General features: G+C 43.0%; 1 protein-coding gene across 1 annotated transcript in view; it reads right to left on the bottom strand.

Annotated features, from left to right (window-relative positions):
* XRRA1 (X-ray radiation resistance associated 1) overlaps positions 1–20,370 on the bottom strand; it is a 53,574-nt gene that overhangs the window by 17,690 nt on the left and 15,514 nt on the right. Inside the window, exons 7-12 of the mRNA XM_006777923.2 lie at positions 19,703–19,800; positions 14,212–14,345; positions 7,947–8,075; positions 6,810–7,027; positions 4,484–4,524; positions 3,409–3,534 (exon numbers count right to left, since the gene is read on the bottom strand). Coding sequence (XP_006777986.1) covers positions 3,409–3,534; positions 4,484–4,524; positions 6,810–7,027; positions 7,947–8,075; positions 14,212–14,345; positions 19,703–19,800 — 746 coding nt within the window. The remainder of the gene's footprint in view (positions 1–3,408; positions 3,535–4,483; positions 4,525–6,809; positions 7,028–7,946; positions 8,076–14,211; positions 14,346–19,702; positions 19,801–20,370) is intronic.

Here is a 20,370-nt window from a genome sequence, read left to right as displayed (position 1 = left end):
TTTCTCTTTCATTGATGTTTCAAACTCTCTATCCCTCTCCCTTCCTCTCTGTAAAAAAAATCAATAAAAATATATTGATGGATTAAAAAACTTTGGCACATCTATGCAATGGAATACTTGCCGGCGTAAAAAAGAAGGAACTCCTACCATTTGCAACAGCAAGGATGAACCTGGAAAGCATTATGGTAAGCGAAATAAGCCAGTCAGAGAAAGATAAATATAACATGATCTCACTGATTTGTGGAATATAATGAACGACATAAACTGATGAACAAAAACAGATCCAGAGACAGAGAAGCATCTCTCAGATGCTCAAAACTCAAAGGGAAGGGAAGGGAGGGCAGGGGTAAGAGGGAGAGATCAACCAAAGGTCTTGTATGCATGCAAATAAGCCTAATCAATGGACACAGACACCAGGGGGTTGAGGGCATGAGTAGGGGGTGGGGGGAGGCAATAGGGGGATAAGGACACATATGTAATACCTTAATCAATAAAGAAAATAAATAAAAAAACAAAGCAAAAAAAAATCAGCTAAAATTTTTAATGACTTGCTAAAGGCCAAGTGTGGGCTAGAGTAAGAGAACAGGCTGCAGACACAAGGGGGGTTCACAACCATTTGTGTGTGAATGACTGGACACCGGAAGGGAGGCTGGAGAATGCCTTCCTCAGGGTGTAGGCCTGGAGGAGTTGAGCAGCTGCCACTGCAGGAAAGGCAGGAATTAGAGGTCTGCTACAGCTGAGGGGTAGGACTACGAGAAAGACCCATTCTTGAGACATAGGGACCCAGGGCGTACTTAAGACTGGGGTTGGACCCTTCCTTTGGCCACATTACCCCTGCTACCACCAGACCAGCCAGCACTAAGTAATAAGGAAAACCAGTCTATTGATGGGGAAGGAACAAATGTGTGGATATAAACCACTCAGGTGTAGGAACCCAGGGAAGGCTGCAAGCTGAGGCCAGAGTGGGAACATAGAAAAAGGCTCTGGCACCCCAGCGAAAACCAGCTATATGCTGTCTCAAAGACAAGTGCTTTAAATATAAAACTATAGTTTGGTTGATAGTAAAAGGATAGAAAGATATACTATGCCAATAGTAAGAGAAAGCTGTGTATCTCTATTAAAATCAGACAAAATGTACACCAAGACAAGGATGTTATTAGATCCAAAGAGTGACAGTCACAATAATGAAAGGATCTACATATACAGGTATATATAATCATTCTAAATGTATATATACCTGATAGTAGAGCTTCAAAACACATGCAGCAAAGCTGACAAAACTAAAGGGAGAATAAAAACCAAATACATAATCATGACTAGAGATTTTAACACACAGCTCTCCATAACCAATAGAACAACTAGACAAAAAATGGCACAGAAAAGCTCTGAGTACACTACCAACCACCTTAACTTTATATATATATATATATATATGGAGAGAGAAAGAGAGAGAGAGAGAGAGAGAGAGAGAGAGAACACTACCCCCCAAAACTGCAGAATACACATTTTGTTCCTAAATTAACATGGAATGTCCATGAAGATAGAATATAGGGTGGACCATAAAACAAGCTTAAACAGATTTCAGGAGAATAAAATCATACAGCTTATGTTATCTAGCACAACAGAATTAAATTAGAAACAAATATAAGACATATAAAAGAGCTCCATATATTTGGAAATTGACTCACTTCTACACAACCCGTGAGTCAAAGAAGAACTCACAACAAAACTTTAAAATATTTTAATTGAATGAAAATAAAAACATGCCCTAGTCAGTTTCGCCTGCGGACTGAAGGATCCCGGCACATGCCTGGATTGCAGGCTTGATCCCCAGTAGGGGGCATGCAGGAGGTCTGATCAATGATTCTCTCTCATCATTGATGTTTCTATCTCTCTCTCCCTCTCCCTCTCCCTTCCTCTCTGAAGTCGATACAAATATATTTAAAATAAAATAAAAACACAAATCACAATTTGTAAGATGCAGCTAAATCAATGCTTAAATTAAAAAAAAAGAAAGGTCTGCTCAGCTGGTGTGGCTCCATGGTTAAGCATAAATCTCTGAACCAAGAGGTCACTGGTTCAATTCCTGGTCAGGGCACATGCTCCTGTTGTGGGCTTGGTCCCCAGTAGATGATGTGCAGGAGGCAGCCATTCGATGATGCTTTTCTCCTATCAATGTTTCTATCTCTATATCCATTTCCCTCCCCTCTCTCTCTAAACATCAAAAAAAACATATTTTTTAAAAAAGAAGAAGAAAGGTCTAAATCAATGGCCTAAAATTATACTACTTGGGAAATTAGAAAAATAAGAGCAAATTAAATTCACTGAGTAGTATAAAATAAATCTTTGAGTAGAAATTAATAAAATGGAAAACAGACAAATAATAGAGAAATACAGTGAAACCAGCAGGTAGTTTAATAATAAAACATTAAATAAAAGGGATAACTTCTAACTATCTTGGACCAATAAAATAAGACACAAATTACCAATTTCTAAAATGAAAGAGGAATCCATAACACACTTATGGTCCGATTTGTACAGGGTGAGAAGATCACTCCATGGGGAAAGAATAGTCTTTTCAATACATGATGTTGAGAAAACCTCTATTTCACACCACATTTAAAGATTAACTCAAAATAGATCAAAGACCTAAATGCCAAAGCTAAAATGATAAAACCCTTGGAAGAAAACACTTGGGGGGTTTAGCTGATTGCCTTAGAATGAATGTAAGCAGAGTACCTTAAAAGTTGTCTGTATTTCAGACTTGAGAAGGACTCTGTTAGTGGGGTTTACAGGAATTAAAACAGGACATGGATATTGGCAAAATATATTAATGTAAGACATGTTAAGGAAACACATGTTAAATCTGTCCCATGGACTTTATATCTGCTGTTCCTTAGGGCTAGAACATTTCTCTTTACTCTACCCTTACTTTTCACCTAATTAAATTCATTGATTCAGATCTCAACTTAAATACCACTCTCTCCAGAATCTTCCCTAATCCCAAACATTAGGTTAGACACCCTTCCTCATCCCCATCATATACTTCACAGCACTACCGATTTCTGTATAACACTAAACATGCTAATATTGTGATTATTTGTCTAGTATTAGTCTTCTCTATAGTGACAAGCCCCGTAAGGGCAGGACCCAATCTTTCTTTACACAGCTGTATACCCAAGCCTAAAACAGAGCCTGATACATGACAATTGCTAAATAAATATCTGTGACCGAATGGACGGACTCCTGCCTTGGCCTAAACTCCCTCCACTTCCTCCACCCTGAGAATTCCTGAGCCCCAGACCTGTAATGCCGGGAATTAGAGGGCTGGCCTTTAGGCCAGAGCAGCTGGCATCCCACCCTCCCATCTGTGCCCCTGAGGAAATAGGTCGAGAAGCAAAAAGTCACCTTGTTGTAGGCCAGGCTAAGGCACCTCAGCTCTGGGAAGGGTGGGGCCAGCGTCTGGTTCCTGGCCTTCAGTGACTTCACAGGAAGAATCTCAAATATGGGAGGAAGTACACATACCTTGCTTGTCTTAGAAGGAAAAAAAAAGTCCAAGTCAAAGTGCCTTGATGATAAAGAAGTTGAAAGCCATGAGGGCCAGCATGACCTTCCTATGGGTGTGGTGAAAAGAATAGCCATTGTAGAGAAGTTTGGACAGAAGCTACATCTGGGGTCATAAAGGAAGATGTCTCCAAGGGCCCAAAGTTCTGGTTCCAAGTTCTCTGAGCTCACATGTGAGCTAATTCCCTAGCACCACAGTGGAGGCTCTTCATGGCAGGGTGGAACAACAGCTAAGTCCTGAATCACTTCAGGCAGGCTGTGGGGCCTGAACGTGGCCCAGTGTGCATCTGAGTAACTTGCAGGGTCTTGGCCTCTCAGCACAACCCAACTTGCCGAGGGTCAACATGTTTGATCAAACAGAAAATTGAAAAGAGCTGGGTTAAGCGTGCCTAACTCAGTTCACTCACTGGTTCCTGAGTTGGATGGAAGCCGGGGAAACTACAAGGTAGATGTTGGGCTACTGACTGGGTTCAAATGAACAAGATTCTCTTCCAAGCTCCATTAGCTAATGTGTAGTTGTACTTCATATTGTAAAATAAATCAACAGTTAGTTGGTGCATCAATCTTCGTGAGCTTGGGTTGTAAGTGTTTACCTTGAGAGGAAAACCAGTATTTTGGGGTAATAAAAATAAACTGTCTAAGCCAGTGGCATGACCCTGGCTTACAAGACCCTTTTCACGTGTTAATGACATACAGTGGCATAACTGGCAAGGACCACTTGCTTTGGGGGACTCTCGTTAGGAGCTAAATGAAATCCATCTGGTGGCAGCTTTACTTCAATGCTAGCTTCATCACTGGAGGCAGCAACCTCCACTTACTGAGTAGCATCTGAGCACAGTGAATGCGGCCCATGCACTGTGTGAGGCCCAGGACCTGCCTGCTAACTAAAGAATGCAAATATAAAAGAAATAGTGCTTACCTCTGAGGTTGAGAACCCAGGGTAAGGTGAGAACACAACCTCTGAAACAAAAGAGAAATACAACAAATGTTGGAGAGAGCATGGAGTGACTCCAGAGAGGCCAGGGTCTGGGCCAGCCACCCACTGTGGACAGCAGAGTTCCTCCCAGAGGGGTCCTCACCCAATGCTAACTGGGAAGAGGAGCTGGCGGTGACATCTGTCAGGTAATAAGCCCTTTGCACTTAAAATAAAATCCAAACTCCTTGGCAAGGCCTTTGAGGTCCTGCCTGACCTGCCCCTGCCTACTTTTCCAATCTTATCTCATGCTACCCTGCATCCCTCACTTACTAAACTGACCTTCTTTTTTTTTGCAACATACAAGCTCTTTCTAGCCTCAGAACTACTGGGCAGTTAGTATTGATCAGAAGACAAATCAATGTGTCTTAGAAGAGAGAAATGTGGATAAAGGATATTATGTCAGAGGACTTAAAAATACTATTTGTTATATTAGTAGAAATGGAATGTGTTAAGACAGTGAATTCAGGAGAAAGGCTAAGAATAACCAGCAGCACTGTGAGAGGCCGCAGAGTGATGTCATTCTGAGACCAGCAGAAAGAGATGAGCCAATAAACAGTGTGTTCAACCTAATCAATCAGAGCACTGACCGGGACTACATCCTGTGCAAGCACCACTCAACTTTGCTCCAGCTAACGAGACCCTTTTCACGTGTTAATGACATACTGTAAAAGGTTCCATGAAATAACACAAACCATGATGGGGTGGAATACCACATGGTATAAATAACTTCTCCTGTGACTTGGGCTGGAAAGGAGTCTGGGAAAGGTTTGTGCAAGGAACAAAATAGGAATTAGCAGGAGGAAGGGCTGTGGTCACAGGTGTGGGTGCTGCAGAGCAATCCTCTGGGGAGACAGAGAGCCCCCACCCCCACATCTAGGAAATGAGCTGCAGCATAGCCTGAATGCACATCCTGCCCTTCTCCACACTCAGGAAGCAGCCCAGACATCACAACCTGCATCCTCAGGTTCTGATTGGGAATTGTTCAACAAAAAGATGGACAATTAAGAATCTCCTTGTATTTTAGGAAAATTAACACTATGAAACAAAGTCATTAAATATGAAAAATAGAAGAACTAGCATCTGAAAGAAACACCACAAGAGAGTTTAGTTAACAAAAAGAAAACTTTAAAATAGAATAATTGTATCCTCTGAGAAATCTGAAAGGCTATTTCATTCCTAAAACAAAAGCAGGGAAGAGAAGCTATTAACAATTCTGTGAATTTAAAATAGGATAATCAAACAAAAGACTTAATAAATGTGCTGGATAAATGAGCAGACCCAATTGAAGAGCTAATTCATAAAATGAAAGACTAAGCTGACTCTCAGGATGCAGTGCAAAAAGGCAGAGAAATATAAAGAATAACAGGAAAGAGGACTAGAAGGTAGATCCAGCTTTAAGCAAATTATAGAATTTCAGATGGAGATGACAAAGAGAATGGAAAGGGGAAAAGAAAGGAAATTTCTCCAAGGTGAAGAAAACCACATGTCTCTGGTTGAAAGAACCTTTAAAGTACCTCACAGGATAAACAAAAAGAGTTGTCCATGAAGATTCACCCTAGTAAAAATCCCAAAGGATAAGAGGAAGATATTAAATTCCGGAAAGCAAAAATAGATTTCCTACAGAGAGATGAGAATCGGATTGGCATCATTGGCAACAATGGATCTAGAGGGCAATGGAGTAATATCATCAAAGTTTTAAGGGAAAACTATTTTAAAGCTATTCAACCAAACTAGCATTCCAATATAAAGGTGATTTTGAATATTTAGAAACTCAGAAAAGTCTACTACATGTAAACCCTCTTTGAAAGAATAATTTAAACAGCAAAATTGAAAAGCAACACATGAAAGGAAACCGTCTTTGTTGCCATCTGGCTTTGTTGGCACTTAGGGGCCATCTTGACACTCACCAGGGATCAACCTACAGAGACAGCAAGCTGGCCAAGCACGGTAGAAAAGAACCTGGAAAGAAGCTGAGCCCTTTGAGAACCTCAGTGCACCCCAGAATTAACCCTCTCCGGAAAGCCTTACCTCTGAGTTTCTTGTTCAGGTTTTTGTTTTTTTTTAAATCAACTTTTAATTAGATTTTAGAAGCATCTTAACTGAGAACTAGTTAGAAAGTCACTGAAATAATTCATGTGAGACCTCCACCTCCCCAGGCCCAATAGCTGAAGTGCAGCAGCTCCCCAGGGAGCCAGACTTTCAGAATAAACTCTCAGAAGCTTCCTCTCACCATGGGGCAAGAGTCTCTGGAACGAGGGGCATCACTCACCTGTCCGGTCATCATCCTTTTTCATGGGCAGTATGGTATAATTCGGATGTTCATCTGAGGCCTCAAATATCCAGGATTTGGGCTGCAGAATGGATGGGGGCCCTCTCCGAGGACTCCCACTGTCTCCAACCCATTCCCCCGACCCGTTGTGGAGCTGAACCTGCTGTAGGTACGGGATCCGGAAAATCTTGTTTTGGTCCAGGCTTAGCTTCTTCAGTCTTCAATTAAGGAAAGTGAATACAGAATCTCGGCAATATTATACCTCAGGGACACATACCAAGCAACTTTAGGGAAGAATATGGACTCAGTCTTGGACATTTACTCTTCTTGTGTGACCTTGAGCCAGTGACTTAGCCTCTCTGGGCCTCAATATCCCTATCTCTAAAATGGGAATAATATTTATTAACCTTTCAAGGTTCTTGTGAAGATTAAATGAGGTAACATAAATGGTTTACTGAACAAAGTCATGTTCAGTAAATGGTAGCTGAATCCAAAGTAAAATTTCCAGGGATCTAAAACTTAACCATTTAGCCCTAACCGGTTTGGCTCAGTGGATAGAGCGTTGGCCTGCAGATTGAAGGGTCCTAGGTTCGATTCCAGTCAAGGGCATGTACCTTGGTTGCGGGCACATCCCCAGTAGGGGGTGTGCAGGAAGCAGCTGATCGATGTTTCTCTCATTGATGTTTCTAACTCTCTATCCCTCTCCCTTCCTCTCTGTAAAAAAATCAATAAAATATATTTTTTTAAAAATAAAACTTAACCATTTAAGTGCCAGCATTTTCTTTACTTCAACCAAAAAAGCGTTAAATTTATCTTTCTGATTCTGGCTCTTTTTTCTTTTTTTCTGTCTCCTCTCTCAGGGTCAGGATCCTGTCTCTGGTAATATCTCCCCTTTCCCGCCTTTCTCTTTGTGGCTTCTAATCCAGTCACATGATCAGAAGTGCCTTTACTGATGCCTTACTTTTACAGCTGGTTAAAGCTCAGAGGGGGAGAAATGACCTACCCACGGCCACACAGCAGAGGTAAGTGGTGGAGCTGGAATTGAAACCCAGGCCTTTTGGCTTCCAGAGTGGCAGCCAGGGTGTGAGCTAGGCTGGGGTTACAGAGGGCCCTGCAGAGAGAGGCTTGTGGCCTTACCTCCTGAGCCCGGCCAGGCTGGCAAAGCAATTGGGGTTGGAGAGTTTGTTGTCATCCAGCATCAGTGTCTCCAGTGCTGGGAACCTCAGGGTGTACCTCTTGCTTGTCAGCGATGCTACAGATGTCTCCCTGTGAGTAAAAAGATCTTGGTTAATGAGCAAGGGCAGGGGACCAACTCCGCCATCCCCAGGAAGAAATGGAGGATAAGGAATCAATCAAGAGGTCTGACCAACTTGGGAACTTCTCTAGTGGCCCAGAGAGGCCCCTCAGAGAAGGACCAGAACATGTCGCTCCCTCCCCCAACCTCACTCATACATAGTCTTCTGTATGGAGAAAGGTTCCATCCATTCACTGATAGGCTCTGTGAGACTCGGTTGTGGCAAGATTGAGGGAAATGGGCACTTGTAGTTCTCATGGAAAATACCAGAGTGACTGAGGCATAACTGAGTTGGGGAAAGTGTTCTGCAGGGAGAACACTGCAGAGTTGGAGGTCGGGAAAGACACCCAGGTATGCTGTATCACCCCAAGGATGCTCACCAGGAGAGCACCAGGAGACAATGCCCTTGACATGGACCATAGCCTTGCCACTCAGTAGGTGGGGTAAGGTAGGCTGGTTGCGGTAAGGCTAACGTGCCTTTATAAAATGCACATATCAGTGAAAAACCGAGAAGTCTCTTTTTAAACTTAAACCCTTGGAGGATTCCCAGACACACCCAAAAGTGGGATTTAACAGGCTGAGGTCCTGAGTCACACAGATGGGGCAGGAAGTAGTGGCCTTTTAGGTACTACCATTAATGTGACCTCAATTTTGTCCCCAGGTGGATGAGGTCTAGGTCACTCTTTTTAAGTACACAAAGGCAGATGACTCAAGTCATGTTCTCATTCCATCTCCTCCATACACTCATAAATGCACACACTGACATTCAGTCACAAATACATATAGATGCATATAAGCCACAAATAGCAAGAAGGTAGGGTAACATTTCTCCAGAGCTTACTGCATTCCTGGCATCATGTTGGGTGTTTTTTTTGTTCTTGTTAATTGCACCCCGACTGGGTCTGAGATTGAATCTGCAATGAAGGTGAAGGTATGTCCCCTTGACTGGAATGGAACCTGAGACCCTTCAGTCGAGGGCCGACGCTCTAACCACTGAGCAAATCGGCAAGGGCTGTGTTAGGTGTTTTAGATCTGTCCTCTCAGAACGGCACTATGGAAGACAAGTGTTATCTCCTTTTCAGATGAGGAAACTCACACTCAGAGTGACTTGCCTATAGTCTCAAAGCTAGAAAGTGGCAGAGCTCAAACTTGACTCGAAACCCCAGGCCCTGTCCTGCAGCCCTCACCTCTCACATCACATCTTCAAGTCCCGTGTGGATTACTAGTAAAGGGTGGGGAGAAGGATGGGAAGTTGTTGCCTGTGCCAGAGAGAGCTTGATAAAGATAGGTAGTGAGTTCAAAAGTCCAAAAGGACTATAAGAGGACACTAGAGTCAGGAATATTTCAAAGGTGAATTTAGAGAGGGTACAATAGTCATTCACTCATCCATTCACACTCACGAATTTCTTTTACAAACATTTATGGAGCTGGGCACTGAGAATACAAAGAGAAAAAGAACAAATGCATTCTCTCCCTCAAGAGGCTTACAGTCTTGTGGAGGGGGTGGACACACTGCTCGCAGTGGGACAAAGGCTATAACAGAGGTGCAAAGCAGGTGGGAATTACCCAGTCTGTGAGGAAGGCCCAAGGAAGGCAACATTTAAGTTACACCATAAAACACAGAGAGGGAATTTGCTGTGCTCTTAACCACAGTGACAGAGGGAAAGGAACAGGGAGGGAAAGGATCTCTTGGTGGCTGAACTGTAATGTATTTAGAAGCTGTGGGCAGCCATGTTTCCCACCACGGGGCCTAGACAGACACAGGCAGCTCACCTGTACAGAAAAATGAGGCAAGTCAGAGAGGAGCAGATGTGAAAGCTGACAGACCTGCCTGGCTCCCCCATAATGCCTAGGACCTACATTTAGTGTGGTCCTACGGCATGGCTGTGAGATTCCCAGTGTTCCAGTTATAACCATGACAGTTCTGACTAGAAAGGGAACCAGTCAGATATGATTTCAGAAAGAGCCCTGGCAGTGCGGAGGGAAACAGGCTTGACATTCAAAGACCAGAGACAGCAGAGAAGGAAAGAAGCCTTTGTTCGTGAATTTCAAGGTCACAGATGACTTTTTTCCTTTCTGAAAGGACCAACTTTTATACATTGAATTTTAAATTTCTACCGGTACCTGAGAGAATTACAGGCGGGTGCACAGCAACTCTGTTGATTTATAATTAATTGGCCAACCTTTATTTTACTCCAGTGAAATACTGAACAGCTAAGAAATAAGCCTTCAAAGAAATTCCTCTTAGACCCCATAACAGAGAAGAAGCTGGCTCTGTCCTGTCTCTTGTGACAAGTTACAGCGCTTTGCCTTTTAAAAGTGTCACCCGAATTATAACATAGAAAAGTTTGTCTTAAAATAGGGGGACAGTCAGTAGGTGGGTGAGGAGGACAAGATGCATGACCGGAAGAAAGACTCAGGCTCTCCCACCAAGCCCTTCCCAGGGCAATCCTGGGAGAAGAGCTCTTAGAAGTGGCAGGCGTCTGTTAGTGGAGAGGCCAAGGTTTCCAGCTGTTCAGAGTGGTGCTATTTTTATTATACCTTCTCTTGGCCAAAGGAATTAATGGCATTTAAAATCTGACAGTTTTAACTTAATTTTTTTGTGTCCCTTTAGATGCAGCATGGGAATGGGGATCAGGAGCCCTGAGCTCTGACTCTCGGGCTGCTGCTGCTTTGCTTGCTGTCAGTTCTCGGTGGTGTCAAGCATCTCTGGTCAATTCCTTTCTCTGTATGGTGAAAGGGGGTTTCTTTTATTTTACATTGCAAGACTTTGGCTAAAATTACCGTTCAACTGACTGAACCAAGGGCTGTGGCAAACAAGATGAAATTTAGCAAGCTCTAAGGTATGTTCAACTGTCAGATCAGCGCTGTGATAAGATACAGAAAACCCACCAGGCCAAACACAGCATGAGGGAGGCATGGATTAACAGTTTACTTGAGTAGAAGAGGACTCATGATGTGGCTGCTACAAAGCTAGTGCTCTCTTAGGTGGTGCTGGGAGCACAGTGATTAGAAAAAGGGAGGTAACAATCCCCTCTGATCTGTGCTGGTCAAGCCTGAGAGAACCGACTCGTGTGGTCCAGTGGGGAAAGGGAATAGGCCTCATAGGAGAGCTCAAGTATCAGCTGTCGGTCAAAACAAGTATGAGAGCTGTCAAAAGATGGAGTAGGTCAAATATGATTCCCTTCATGCACCCAGAGATCATAATGTGATCTATCCAGAAATGGAGATGCAAATAATTCATAATAGATGAGATATATGCTGAAATGGAGAAAGGTGAAGAGAAAAGAGGATGGAGAAGTAGGTAGAGTCAATTCATAAAGCCTTACAATCAATGTTAATGGAGTTTATCTAGCACAGTGAGGAGTTGCTGAAGGACTGTAAGCAGGGAGGTGGTAGAATCAGATGTGCATTATATATATATACATTTTCCCTCCTCTGATCTTCAATTTTCTGATGGGTATGGTGTGAATCTATTTTAATTTTAATGAGCTTAAGCTCCTTTTGACTCTGAGAAAGGAGTGTGGAAACCTGTGACATTGGAGGTAGCTGGCAGGTACCTGTCATGTGATTCTGGAGAAGTTCCTCAATCCTTTGGGGTCACTTTTCTCATCAGATGTGCATTTTAGAAACATCACTTTGGCTGATGGTAAGGAGGATGGGTTAGGAGGTAAGAAACTGGAAACTGAGACCAAACAGAAATGGCAGGGTTGAGAAAAAGTTAGGAAGTACAATTCAAAGCATCTGATGACTGGATAGATGTGTGAGGGAGGGAAGAATTCAGGCATATGCCCAGGTTTCTAGCACGGAGAGCAGTGCCCACCACTGAGCCCCGCTTGGCATGGCATGTCTATGAGTTTGGTATGATAAACAGGATCTATGGGATTACAGCTCAGAAGCTAGAAGTGAGACAGAGAAATAACAGACGGAACAAGATGAGAACATTAAGAAAGAGCATAAAGATTAAGAAAAATAGCAGATTAAGAGAGGACAACTGGGGATCACCAACATTTAAGAGGTTGATCCACAGAGCATACTGGGAGTGGACAGAGATGAGTGGGAAGAAAATGACAATAATATTTGTCCGGAGCCTCACAGGCTTTAAAGCACAATTATTTCAATTGTTACTCTGATGTAAGTAGGGGTGCATTTATTCTTCTGAGCTTATATGTAAGGAAATAGAAGTGTAGAGTAATGAAGACTTGCTTTACGTAACAAGACATTTCACTGAAATTGGAATAATGAATAAAATATAAAAACAAAAAAAGACCTATCATTTAAAAACATGTAAGGAAATATCATGCCAAAATCGAAAAATCCAGAGACAGGAACTGAGCACAAGAAGCCACTTGCCTTGAGGACATTTGCTGGTCTTGTTGAAACAGAAGGAGGGGCCTGTACTTGCAGACCCCCTATATGAATCTGCGATCCTAAAGGGATATACCCTTGGGAGAGAGTGCACCAGAACTACCTCCCTTCCCCTCATCCCATGGCCAGGGGAAGGCTGCCTTGGAGTGAACAGGAAAGGGCAATGCAGAGGGCAGACTGGTACTCTCACAAAATTGTAGCCCAAATTTGTATCATCAGAGTGATTCAGAAAATATCCAGCTAGTTTAATGTCATTTAAAATGGCTCCATCTTTGAGTGCCCCTAGGAACTTGGCCAAAATAAATGGAAAAGTTCACCGTACTGCACACTAAATAATGAGTATAAATTAGAAAATAAAGACCCAAATACATATATGTGTTAAAAAAACACACACACACAATCTTCTTTAAGGCTTCTTGGAATTAACCACCCAAAATTGGGGAGGTTAATATTTGGAAGAAGAGATGCAAAGGGGTTCATGCAATATTCAGGGCCACTTTTGCACTGGAGTGTGCTGACTCCAGAAGTGGCAGAGGGGCTGAGAAAGCCTCACAACCAGAACAGAGGATCTAGGAATGAATGTATGAAAATGAGAGCTGCTCCTCTTAGCAGCATACCTAACACTCCATATTCAGCATCTTTGCTTCTCATCCTGCAACTCTGAGCTCTTCTGAGTTAAAGGTCTTAGTTTCCTAAGGAGGAATACTTTTACAGGGGACACAAGCATAGTTCCACTTAACCAGAGACTGAGTTTGCTACTGGCCACTTGGCTTCTCTGTTCCATTGAACCAATCGGCAGGGAACGAGGGGCTTATTATATTGGCTGGGTGGTTGGCACTAATTATCAAGAGTAGATATGATTGTTGGTATACCTTGAGGGCAAAAAGGAATATGATTGGAATCCAGGGAGTTATCTGGCATTCTTCTTAGAAGTGTCTGATTCAGTAGTCAGTTATTGCAATTTTTGGAAGATGAAAGGAGTTCTGTAGAGGGATGATGGTGATGGTTGCACAACAATTTGGATGTACTTAATGCCATGGAAGTGTACACTTAAAAATGGTTAAGATGGGAAGGATTCTGATAGAGGAAGGAGGAGGGTCTGAGCTAACCCTTGGACTATATACAAAATCTACGTAAGAAGAGGATATAATGGTCTTAAGTGTGGTCTCTGGAGTCAGATGGACCTGGCTCTGCCACTTACTGGCTTTGTAACTCTAGCGGAGTTATTTATCCTAGCTATGCTTCAATTTCCTTGTCTATAAAATGGGGGTGATAATAGGACACCTACTCATAGGTGTGAGGATTAAATGAGTTAATATGTGTTAAGTACTACATGTGTATTATTATTATTATGATGATGATGATGATGAGAGGAAGAACCAGTACATTCTGGCCAAAAGGCATGGCCTCAGCAAATGTGCGGGATGGGAATATGCAAAAGTCATTTAGAGGGTTCATGAAGAATAGTCTGGCAAGAGCAATATCCACAATTTACCAGTGACCAATCAGAAGCAAGTAGAGCAACTTGCCAGACACCTGTGTCTCTCCTAATAACACAGAGGAGAGGGGACGCCCATCGAAGCCTCCCTATCCTTTGGGGTCCTGCTCCCATGGTTGCCTTCCCTGGAAGCCTGTCTTTATAAGGCTTCCGAACTGCTTTGGACTATTTCCTGGGTTACTTGTACTCAGATGAAGGTTCACGAAGAAACACATAGATGGAGTCTCGGCTGTAGAACTTACTGCTCTGTGACAGCCAAATTCATTGGCAGAAAGGTGAGCCCGTTGCCTGTGAGGAGCAGGACACGGAGGCGTGGCAGAATCCCGAGCTCACAGATGGCCTCTGGATTCAGGCTGTTGAAGGAAAGGTCCAGGAACTACGGTGCAAAGACAAAAGAAGGGGGAACCTAAGTACTATGCAGGACAATTAATTTTCATACATGAGGTGGGAGCTAGCTACTTTTTATTTTTAAATTCTGGGGGAGGGGTATCACCCATGGGCTAAAACAATCCTAGCAGAGTCTCTGGATTCATATTTAAGGTCTATCAGAGTCAGTTCCCAACCTCTTTGTCAGCCTAAGCTCCCACTGCAAACCTTTATTTATCCTTTGGTGCTGGCCAAAGTGACCCCCTACCATTCCTTGCCTCGCTTTACCTAAGGTCTTCGCTTTCGCTTTATCACTCAACCAGGAACGCCCTTTCTCCATGTATCTCAATCTAAGCCCCAGAGACCAGGTCAGAGCTGCCTCCTATAAAACCTTTCCTAACTCTCTGGCTAGATGGAATCTCTCTCGCTCTCCTCTGACTTTGAGTGCTTTATCTAGACTGCTCTGGGGCATCTTTCTCACAGTAGGCTGGGTATCTGCCATAGCTGGATATATGTCTGAGGAATAAGGATGTTGGTACATGGATGTGCCTAGCAGAGTCCTGGCACACAGCAGTGGACTAGACCATAAACTCTGCGAGGTCAAGGGCCATGCCACAGTATCTCTGTATCCTTGTAACCTAGCTCAGGACCTGGAACTAAGTAGGTGCACATAAAAAATCAGCTGAAATGAACTGGCTTATCCAGTTGGCTTATAAAGATAATGACCCCACCTGTCGCCCCATCATTAACCACCTTTTAATTGTCCACCAGATTAATGAGATACTTGACTAGGGTCAGGAGGCCAGTCAGGAAACTGAGTTTCTCTCAACAAGACAAAGGCAGTTGGTATAAATGCTGTCAGTTCAGTCTTTGTTTTCTCTTTTCTGAGCCTCTCTAAACACTCACTTTAGCTCTTATGTAGGAGTCTGCTTTCTCCCTTCCCTTCCGCTCCACCTTCACACACCCTTTGGAGCCTGTCGAATGGGGCCAGTTTCAGCATCTTATCCAGTTGGTGCAGGAGCAAGGTCTTTGGTTGGTGGCTTAAGGATTACATAGTCTGTCAGACACATACAACTGACTGCAGGTCACTGCCAGAGGAGGACTGGGTTTGGTCTGACTCCATTTAGTAACTAATTGATGGACTCTGTTGACCTGGGTTTAAATCCTGGCTAACTGTGTGATCTTGGGCAAATTACCTAACCTGAGTTTCCTTCCCTACGAAGTGGAAATACTAATGGACTCTTATGAGGAATTATATAGGTAAAGCCTTTACCATGGAGTCTAATACACAGGAAATGCTTAGTTGATGTTGACTGTCATCATCATCACCGTCCCTTCATTCAAGGCCCCTATACTGAGGGTTTACTTTGGAGCAGTTCCTGCCCTCTGCAAGTTCACTACCTAGCAGGCAGCTAGATACATATATGTGTATCAAGTAGCAATGCTGCTGGGATAGATGTCTGAAGCATAAAGGAAGGAATGGTCAGCTCTACCAGGAGTCCAGATAAGCTTCACAGAGCAGGTGACACCTAAGTTGTCCCCAAAGACTAGTCGGTATTCACCAAATTGTTAAAAGCAAAAAACAAACAAACATGCAGTGCAGCAAGTGGCACGTATAGGAGCCAGGAGGCAGGAGACAGCCTTGCTTGTTCCGATAGCTATAAACTGTCTGGCTATCATAAGAGTCCGTGTTATTAAGAGAGAGCTTGCTAAGACTAGGCAGGCCATAAAAGGTGCCAAGCACCTAAGGAGAGCCAAGCTTATGCATTCAGCAGCAAATTCCAAGGTGTGAGAATTCACACAAAGGGGCGACCCTACTTGGCAGAGAAGCAAGCCTTCGAGGAGGAAGACCTGCAAAGCTAGCTCGGATAAGCACAGGTAAAGGCGGGGAAAATTCTTCCCTCATATCCATAAGTGGGTAGTCAACAGACCATGGATTCTACCTCCTTAATATCTCTCAAACTTATTCCCTCTGACCCATTTTTCATACAGTAGCCACAGTGTTTTTCTACACTGCAGTTCTGATCCGATTCCTCCTGTCCCAACGCCCTCAGTGGATCCCTGGTATCCAGAGGAGAAGGTTCAAACTCCTTAGCAAGACTTCCAAGGTTCTCCACAGTTTCTCTCCTGTTACCTCTCCAGGCTCATCTATCCACACTCTACCATTTCTCACCCTCCATTCCAACCATCCTGGGCTGTTTCACCAGTGTTCCAGCTCAGGAGTTGGCACACTAAGGCCTGTGAGCCAAATCCAACCTGCTGACTGTTTTGCTTGGCCTGTGAGGTAAGAATGATTTTTATAGGGTAGGGGAGGCCAGGAGATTGTCAAGGGTGGGGGGAAAAAAAGGAGACATATGTAATACTCTTTTTAATACTTTAAGCAATAAAAAAATAAACCAAAAAAATAAAATAAAATAAATAAAAACATTAAAAAATTTTAAAAAAGAATGATTTTTATATTTTTATTTTATATTTTTCAATTACATTTATTGGGGTGACATTGGTCAACATGATCATATAGGTTTTAGGCATGGGTTTCTATGTTACAAGATATTGTAACATTGCATATTATATATTGCACCATGTGCCCATTACCCAAAGTCAAATCTTCTCCTGTCACTATATTTTTAAATGGTTGGGAAAAAATCAAAAGAATAACAGCATTGTGTGAAAATTATGTGAAATTCAAATTTCAGCCTCATAAAGCTGTAGTGGAACACAGCCCTCCTCTTTTGTTTTTGTGTTATCTATGGTTTCTTCCTTCTACAACAGCAGAGTTGACTAAGTATGACCATATGGACCACAAAGCCTAAAATATTTACTGTCTGGCTTCTTACAGAAAAAGTTTGCTGACCCTTGTCCTAGCTGCTTTAGCCATTTAATGTTGGGTCCGAATTTGCTTTCCACAGAATTAAGGGCGGCTCTAAGACATGAATAGTCTTAGAATCGCAGGTCAGAATTTCATAGCTGGCCCAGAAGTTACAGAGGAGGAAACCTAAGTCCCAGATTATTTGGCCGAGGAGGTATGCCAAAGTAGTGGCAGGACCAAGACTAGAAACAAGTTCTCCTGACTCTCAGGGCAGGGCTCCAGCTGACCCTTTTTCAGATCTGGTTGCAGAGAATCAAATTATGACAAAATTAATTTTTTCTAAATTGACCTGAAGAATTTTACTCTGGGTGGCAGCCTTTCTGGCAAACAAGATTCCTAACCTGGCTACTGTATCTTCTGAGTCATATCACATTTTATCACACATCAAAATATTCATTACTGTGAGCTGTAAACTCAGGACATTTGACAGGTTTATTCTTTTTCTTAGAGAGCCCTTGCAATTCCAAGAGAGATGAAATTAAATGACTGGCCAAGAGATTTGGTCTTTTCATGTATACTCTGCATCATGACTTTGGTCTGCTCTATTATGCAAATAAATTCCCTTGGGTAAGGTTGGGTCTGCTGGATAAATACAATCCATCAGAAGCTATCTATAATAATAAAAGGGTAATATGCTAATTAGACCAGATGTCTTCCGGACGTCTTTCGGGATGTCCTTCCTGAAGAAGCCGGGGCCTGGAGGAAGCCAGCCAGGGTCCCAGGTGCCTGCCGGCGGCCAAAGGAGGAAAGCCTGGGTCCCGAGCGCTGGAGAGCAGCCGGCAGATGAGGGAAGAAAGGTTTACTCTTGCATGAATTTTTGTGCATCGGACCTCTAGTCAAATTATAAAGTAGAGCCTCTGAGAAGTCAGTCATGATCAACCCGTAGAGCCAAGCTAGGCAGCTGTGGGGTCAGAGCCCATAGTCATGTCCCCTCCCCATGGCCCATTGGCACTTGAAATAGGGGTTTAAAATAGTAGGTGTAAGGAAACGAAGATGCCTGGCACCATGCATGACTTGAAGGAGCTCAGTAACTACCTTTTTAGAAGTAAAATAATGAATAAATAGAAGTTCATAAGACGCTCACGGGTCTGTAGGTCAGGGTAATGGTTCCCTGTATCTCTGGAGCACCTGGAACCTGTTTCCCACGATCTATACTAAAATCTAGTGTAAGATGTTTTTCACACAGCACACACAATTGCATCAGTTGTTGTAAACTTGCTTTCTCTGTTTTATTGGACTTTTAGGACAAGTCTGAGGACCACTCCTGCTCTCAATCATAGAAATCCCTGTTATCCTTAATATAACTTGAAAACACAGAGAGGCAGTACCAGTACAGTCAGTATGGCATGCTTTAAGAATGCAAGGATATAACTGTATATAATTCATTTTAGGGGGACTGCCATCCCAAACAGTCAAAACTTTGACATATAAAGGACATCAACTTCTTAAATATTCACTCTGTGGAAGGTCTTTTCTTGCTGCCACCCCACCCCTTCCCCAGATTAGGTGGGGGCTTTTGTGAAGAAAGGCTAACCACTGATGTTTGCAGATTAAATAATTTAAGTTACCAAGTATTTGGGGTCAACCCCAAGGCTCATGACATACAGACATTTTGCTGAGGTGTGAATCGGAAACACTTCTGCTATGAGGCTAGCATCCAGGGAAGAGTCCACTATTCAGCAAGGGAGCCTGGCCAGATGCCCAGCCCCGCACCTCGCTCCAGCTCTCCAAGTATACACTGAGTCTCAGGCAGTGACAAAAGCTCTGTTTCTTTGTGAAAAGTGGCACTAAAGTTTTCATGAAGTTGAAGAGATGATCAACTTGAAGTACAAGAACACGCATAGAAAATGCATGACTACAGGAAATTTAATTTAGGAGAAAGCCAAGAATGCAAGCTAATTTTTCTGTATTTTTGAATCTGGAGTTTAGAGAACAGCTGTGGATGTTCAAGTGTAAAGAGCCTGCTATAGAACTGATAAAAGTCCTATTTTGCTTCATGTGGACTAGGCCTATAGCCAGCCTTATCTAAGCCAGATGGAACCAATCTGGCTCACTCACACCAGGGTGGTCTGTGGTATCGTCCACTTGCCTCTAGTTCAGCTAGTCCAATCTGCTGTACCTAGCACTTAACCCCCACTGGATCCAGGACCCCCCTCAAGCTCTCCTTCCTTTAATACTCTGTTTAAACTCACTTTTCTGCAGACCCCTTTGGATCTGACCTTTGGCAATTATTTTCCAGGGCCCTGCACCATGGCCATAGGAATAATATATTCTCATCTATTTGCTACTGCTGCCGCCACCACCACCACCAATCCCATTACTCCCATCACTACCATCAACCCCACTACCCTCCCCAGAGGACTGCCCTGAAGCAGGGGTCTGACTTTCAAGGCCCAGAAAGCCCCGTCCCAATAGTTGTAAGCAGGCAAGAGAGACCGCTACACCCATTCCTTACAGGGAGACAGGTGGGCACCAAAAACTCCCTACCTCCAACTTACTTCCAAGAACTTAAAGTCTCCATGTTTCACGTGGATTGTTTTGACTCTGTTAAACGCCAGCTCCAGTTCCCTTAAGGCTGGAAACGTGTGAAATGCCTCTATAAGGGGTGGAGGAGAAAGAGAATCTTCAGCTGGTGAAGGACTTAAGATAATGATATTAATAGTGGTCGTTTACTGGGTTCCCCAGGGGTTGGGCCAGGCTCTGGGTACGGTGCTTTGCATGCATGACCTCTAAGTCTCTAACAATCCTGAAAACTAGCTGCAGAATGAGAGGCTCAGCTAGGCTAAGTGATTTGCTAAAATAGAATTTCTGGTAAGTGACGGGTCAAAAGTTGACTCTAAGACTGCCTAACTCCAAAGCCCATTTTAAACATTATAATAACATATAAAATGAAAATAATAATTTCTGATCATACAAGTAAAACATGTCCACCAAAAAAGTAAAAAACACAGGAAATAACAGTTTCCTTTAATCTCAATACCGAGATAACTATTGAAAGTTTCATGTATATATTCCAGACTTTTTCTCATGTGTCTACTGAAACACACACACACTTCTTTTTTACAGAAATGCAATTATACCATTCACACTGTACTATGACTTGCTGTTTCCCCCCTTAACAATATGACTTAAGGATTACTCCATGTCAAAACTATAGATCTGCATA

Source organism: Myotis davidii, unplaced genomic scaffold (genome assembly GCF_000327345.1).
Source record: "Myotis davidii unplaced genomic scaffold, ASM32734v1 scaffold169, whole genome shotgun sequence".
Classification (NCBI taxonomy): Eukaryota; Metazoa; Chordata; class Mammalia; order Chiroptera; family Vespertilionidae; genus Myotis; species Myotis davidii.
This window is presented reverse-complemented; position numbering and strand designations above follow the sequence as displayed.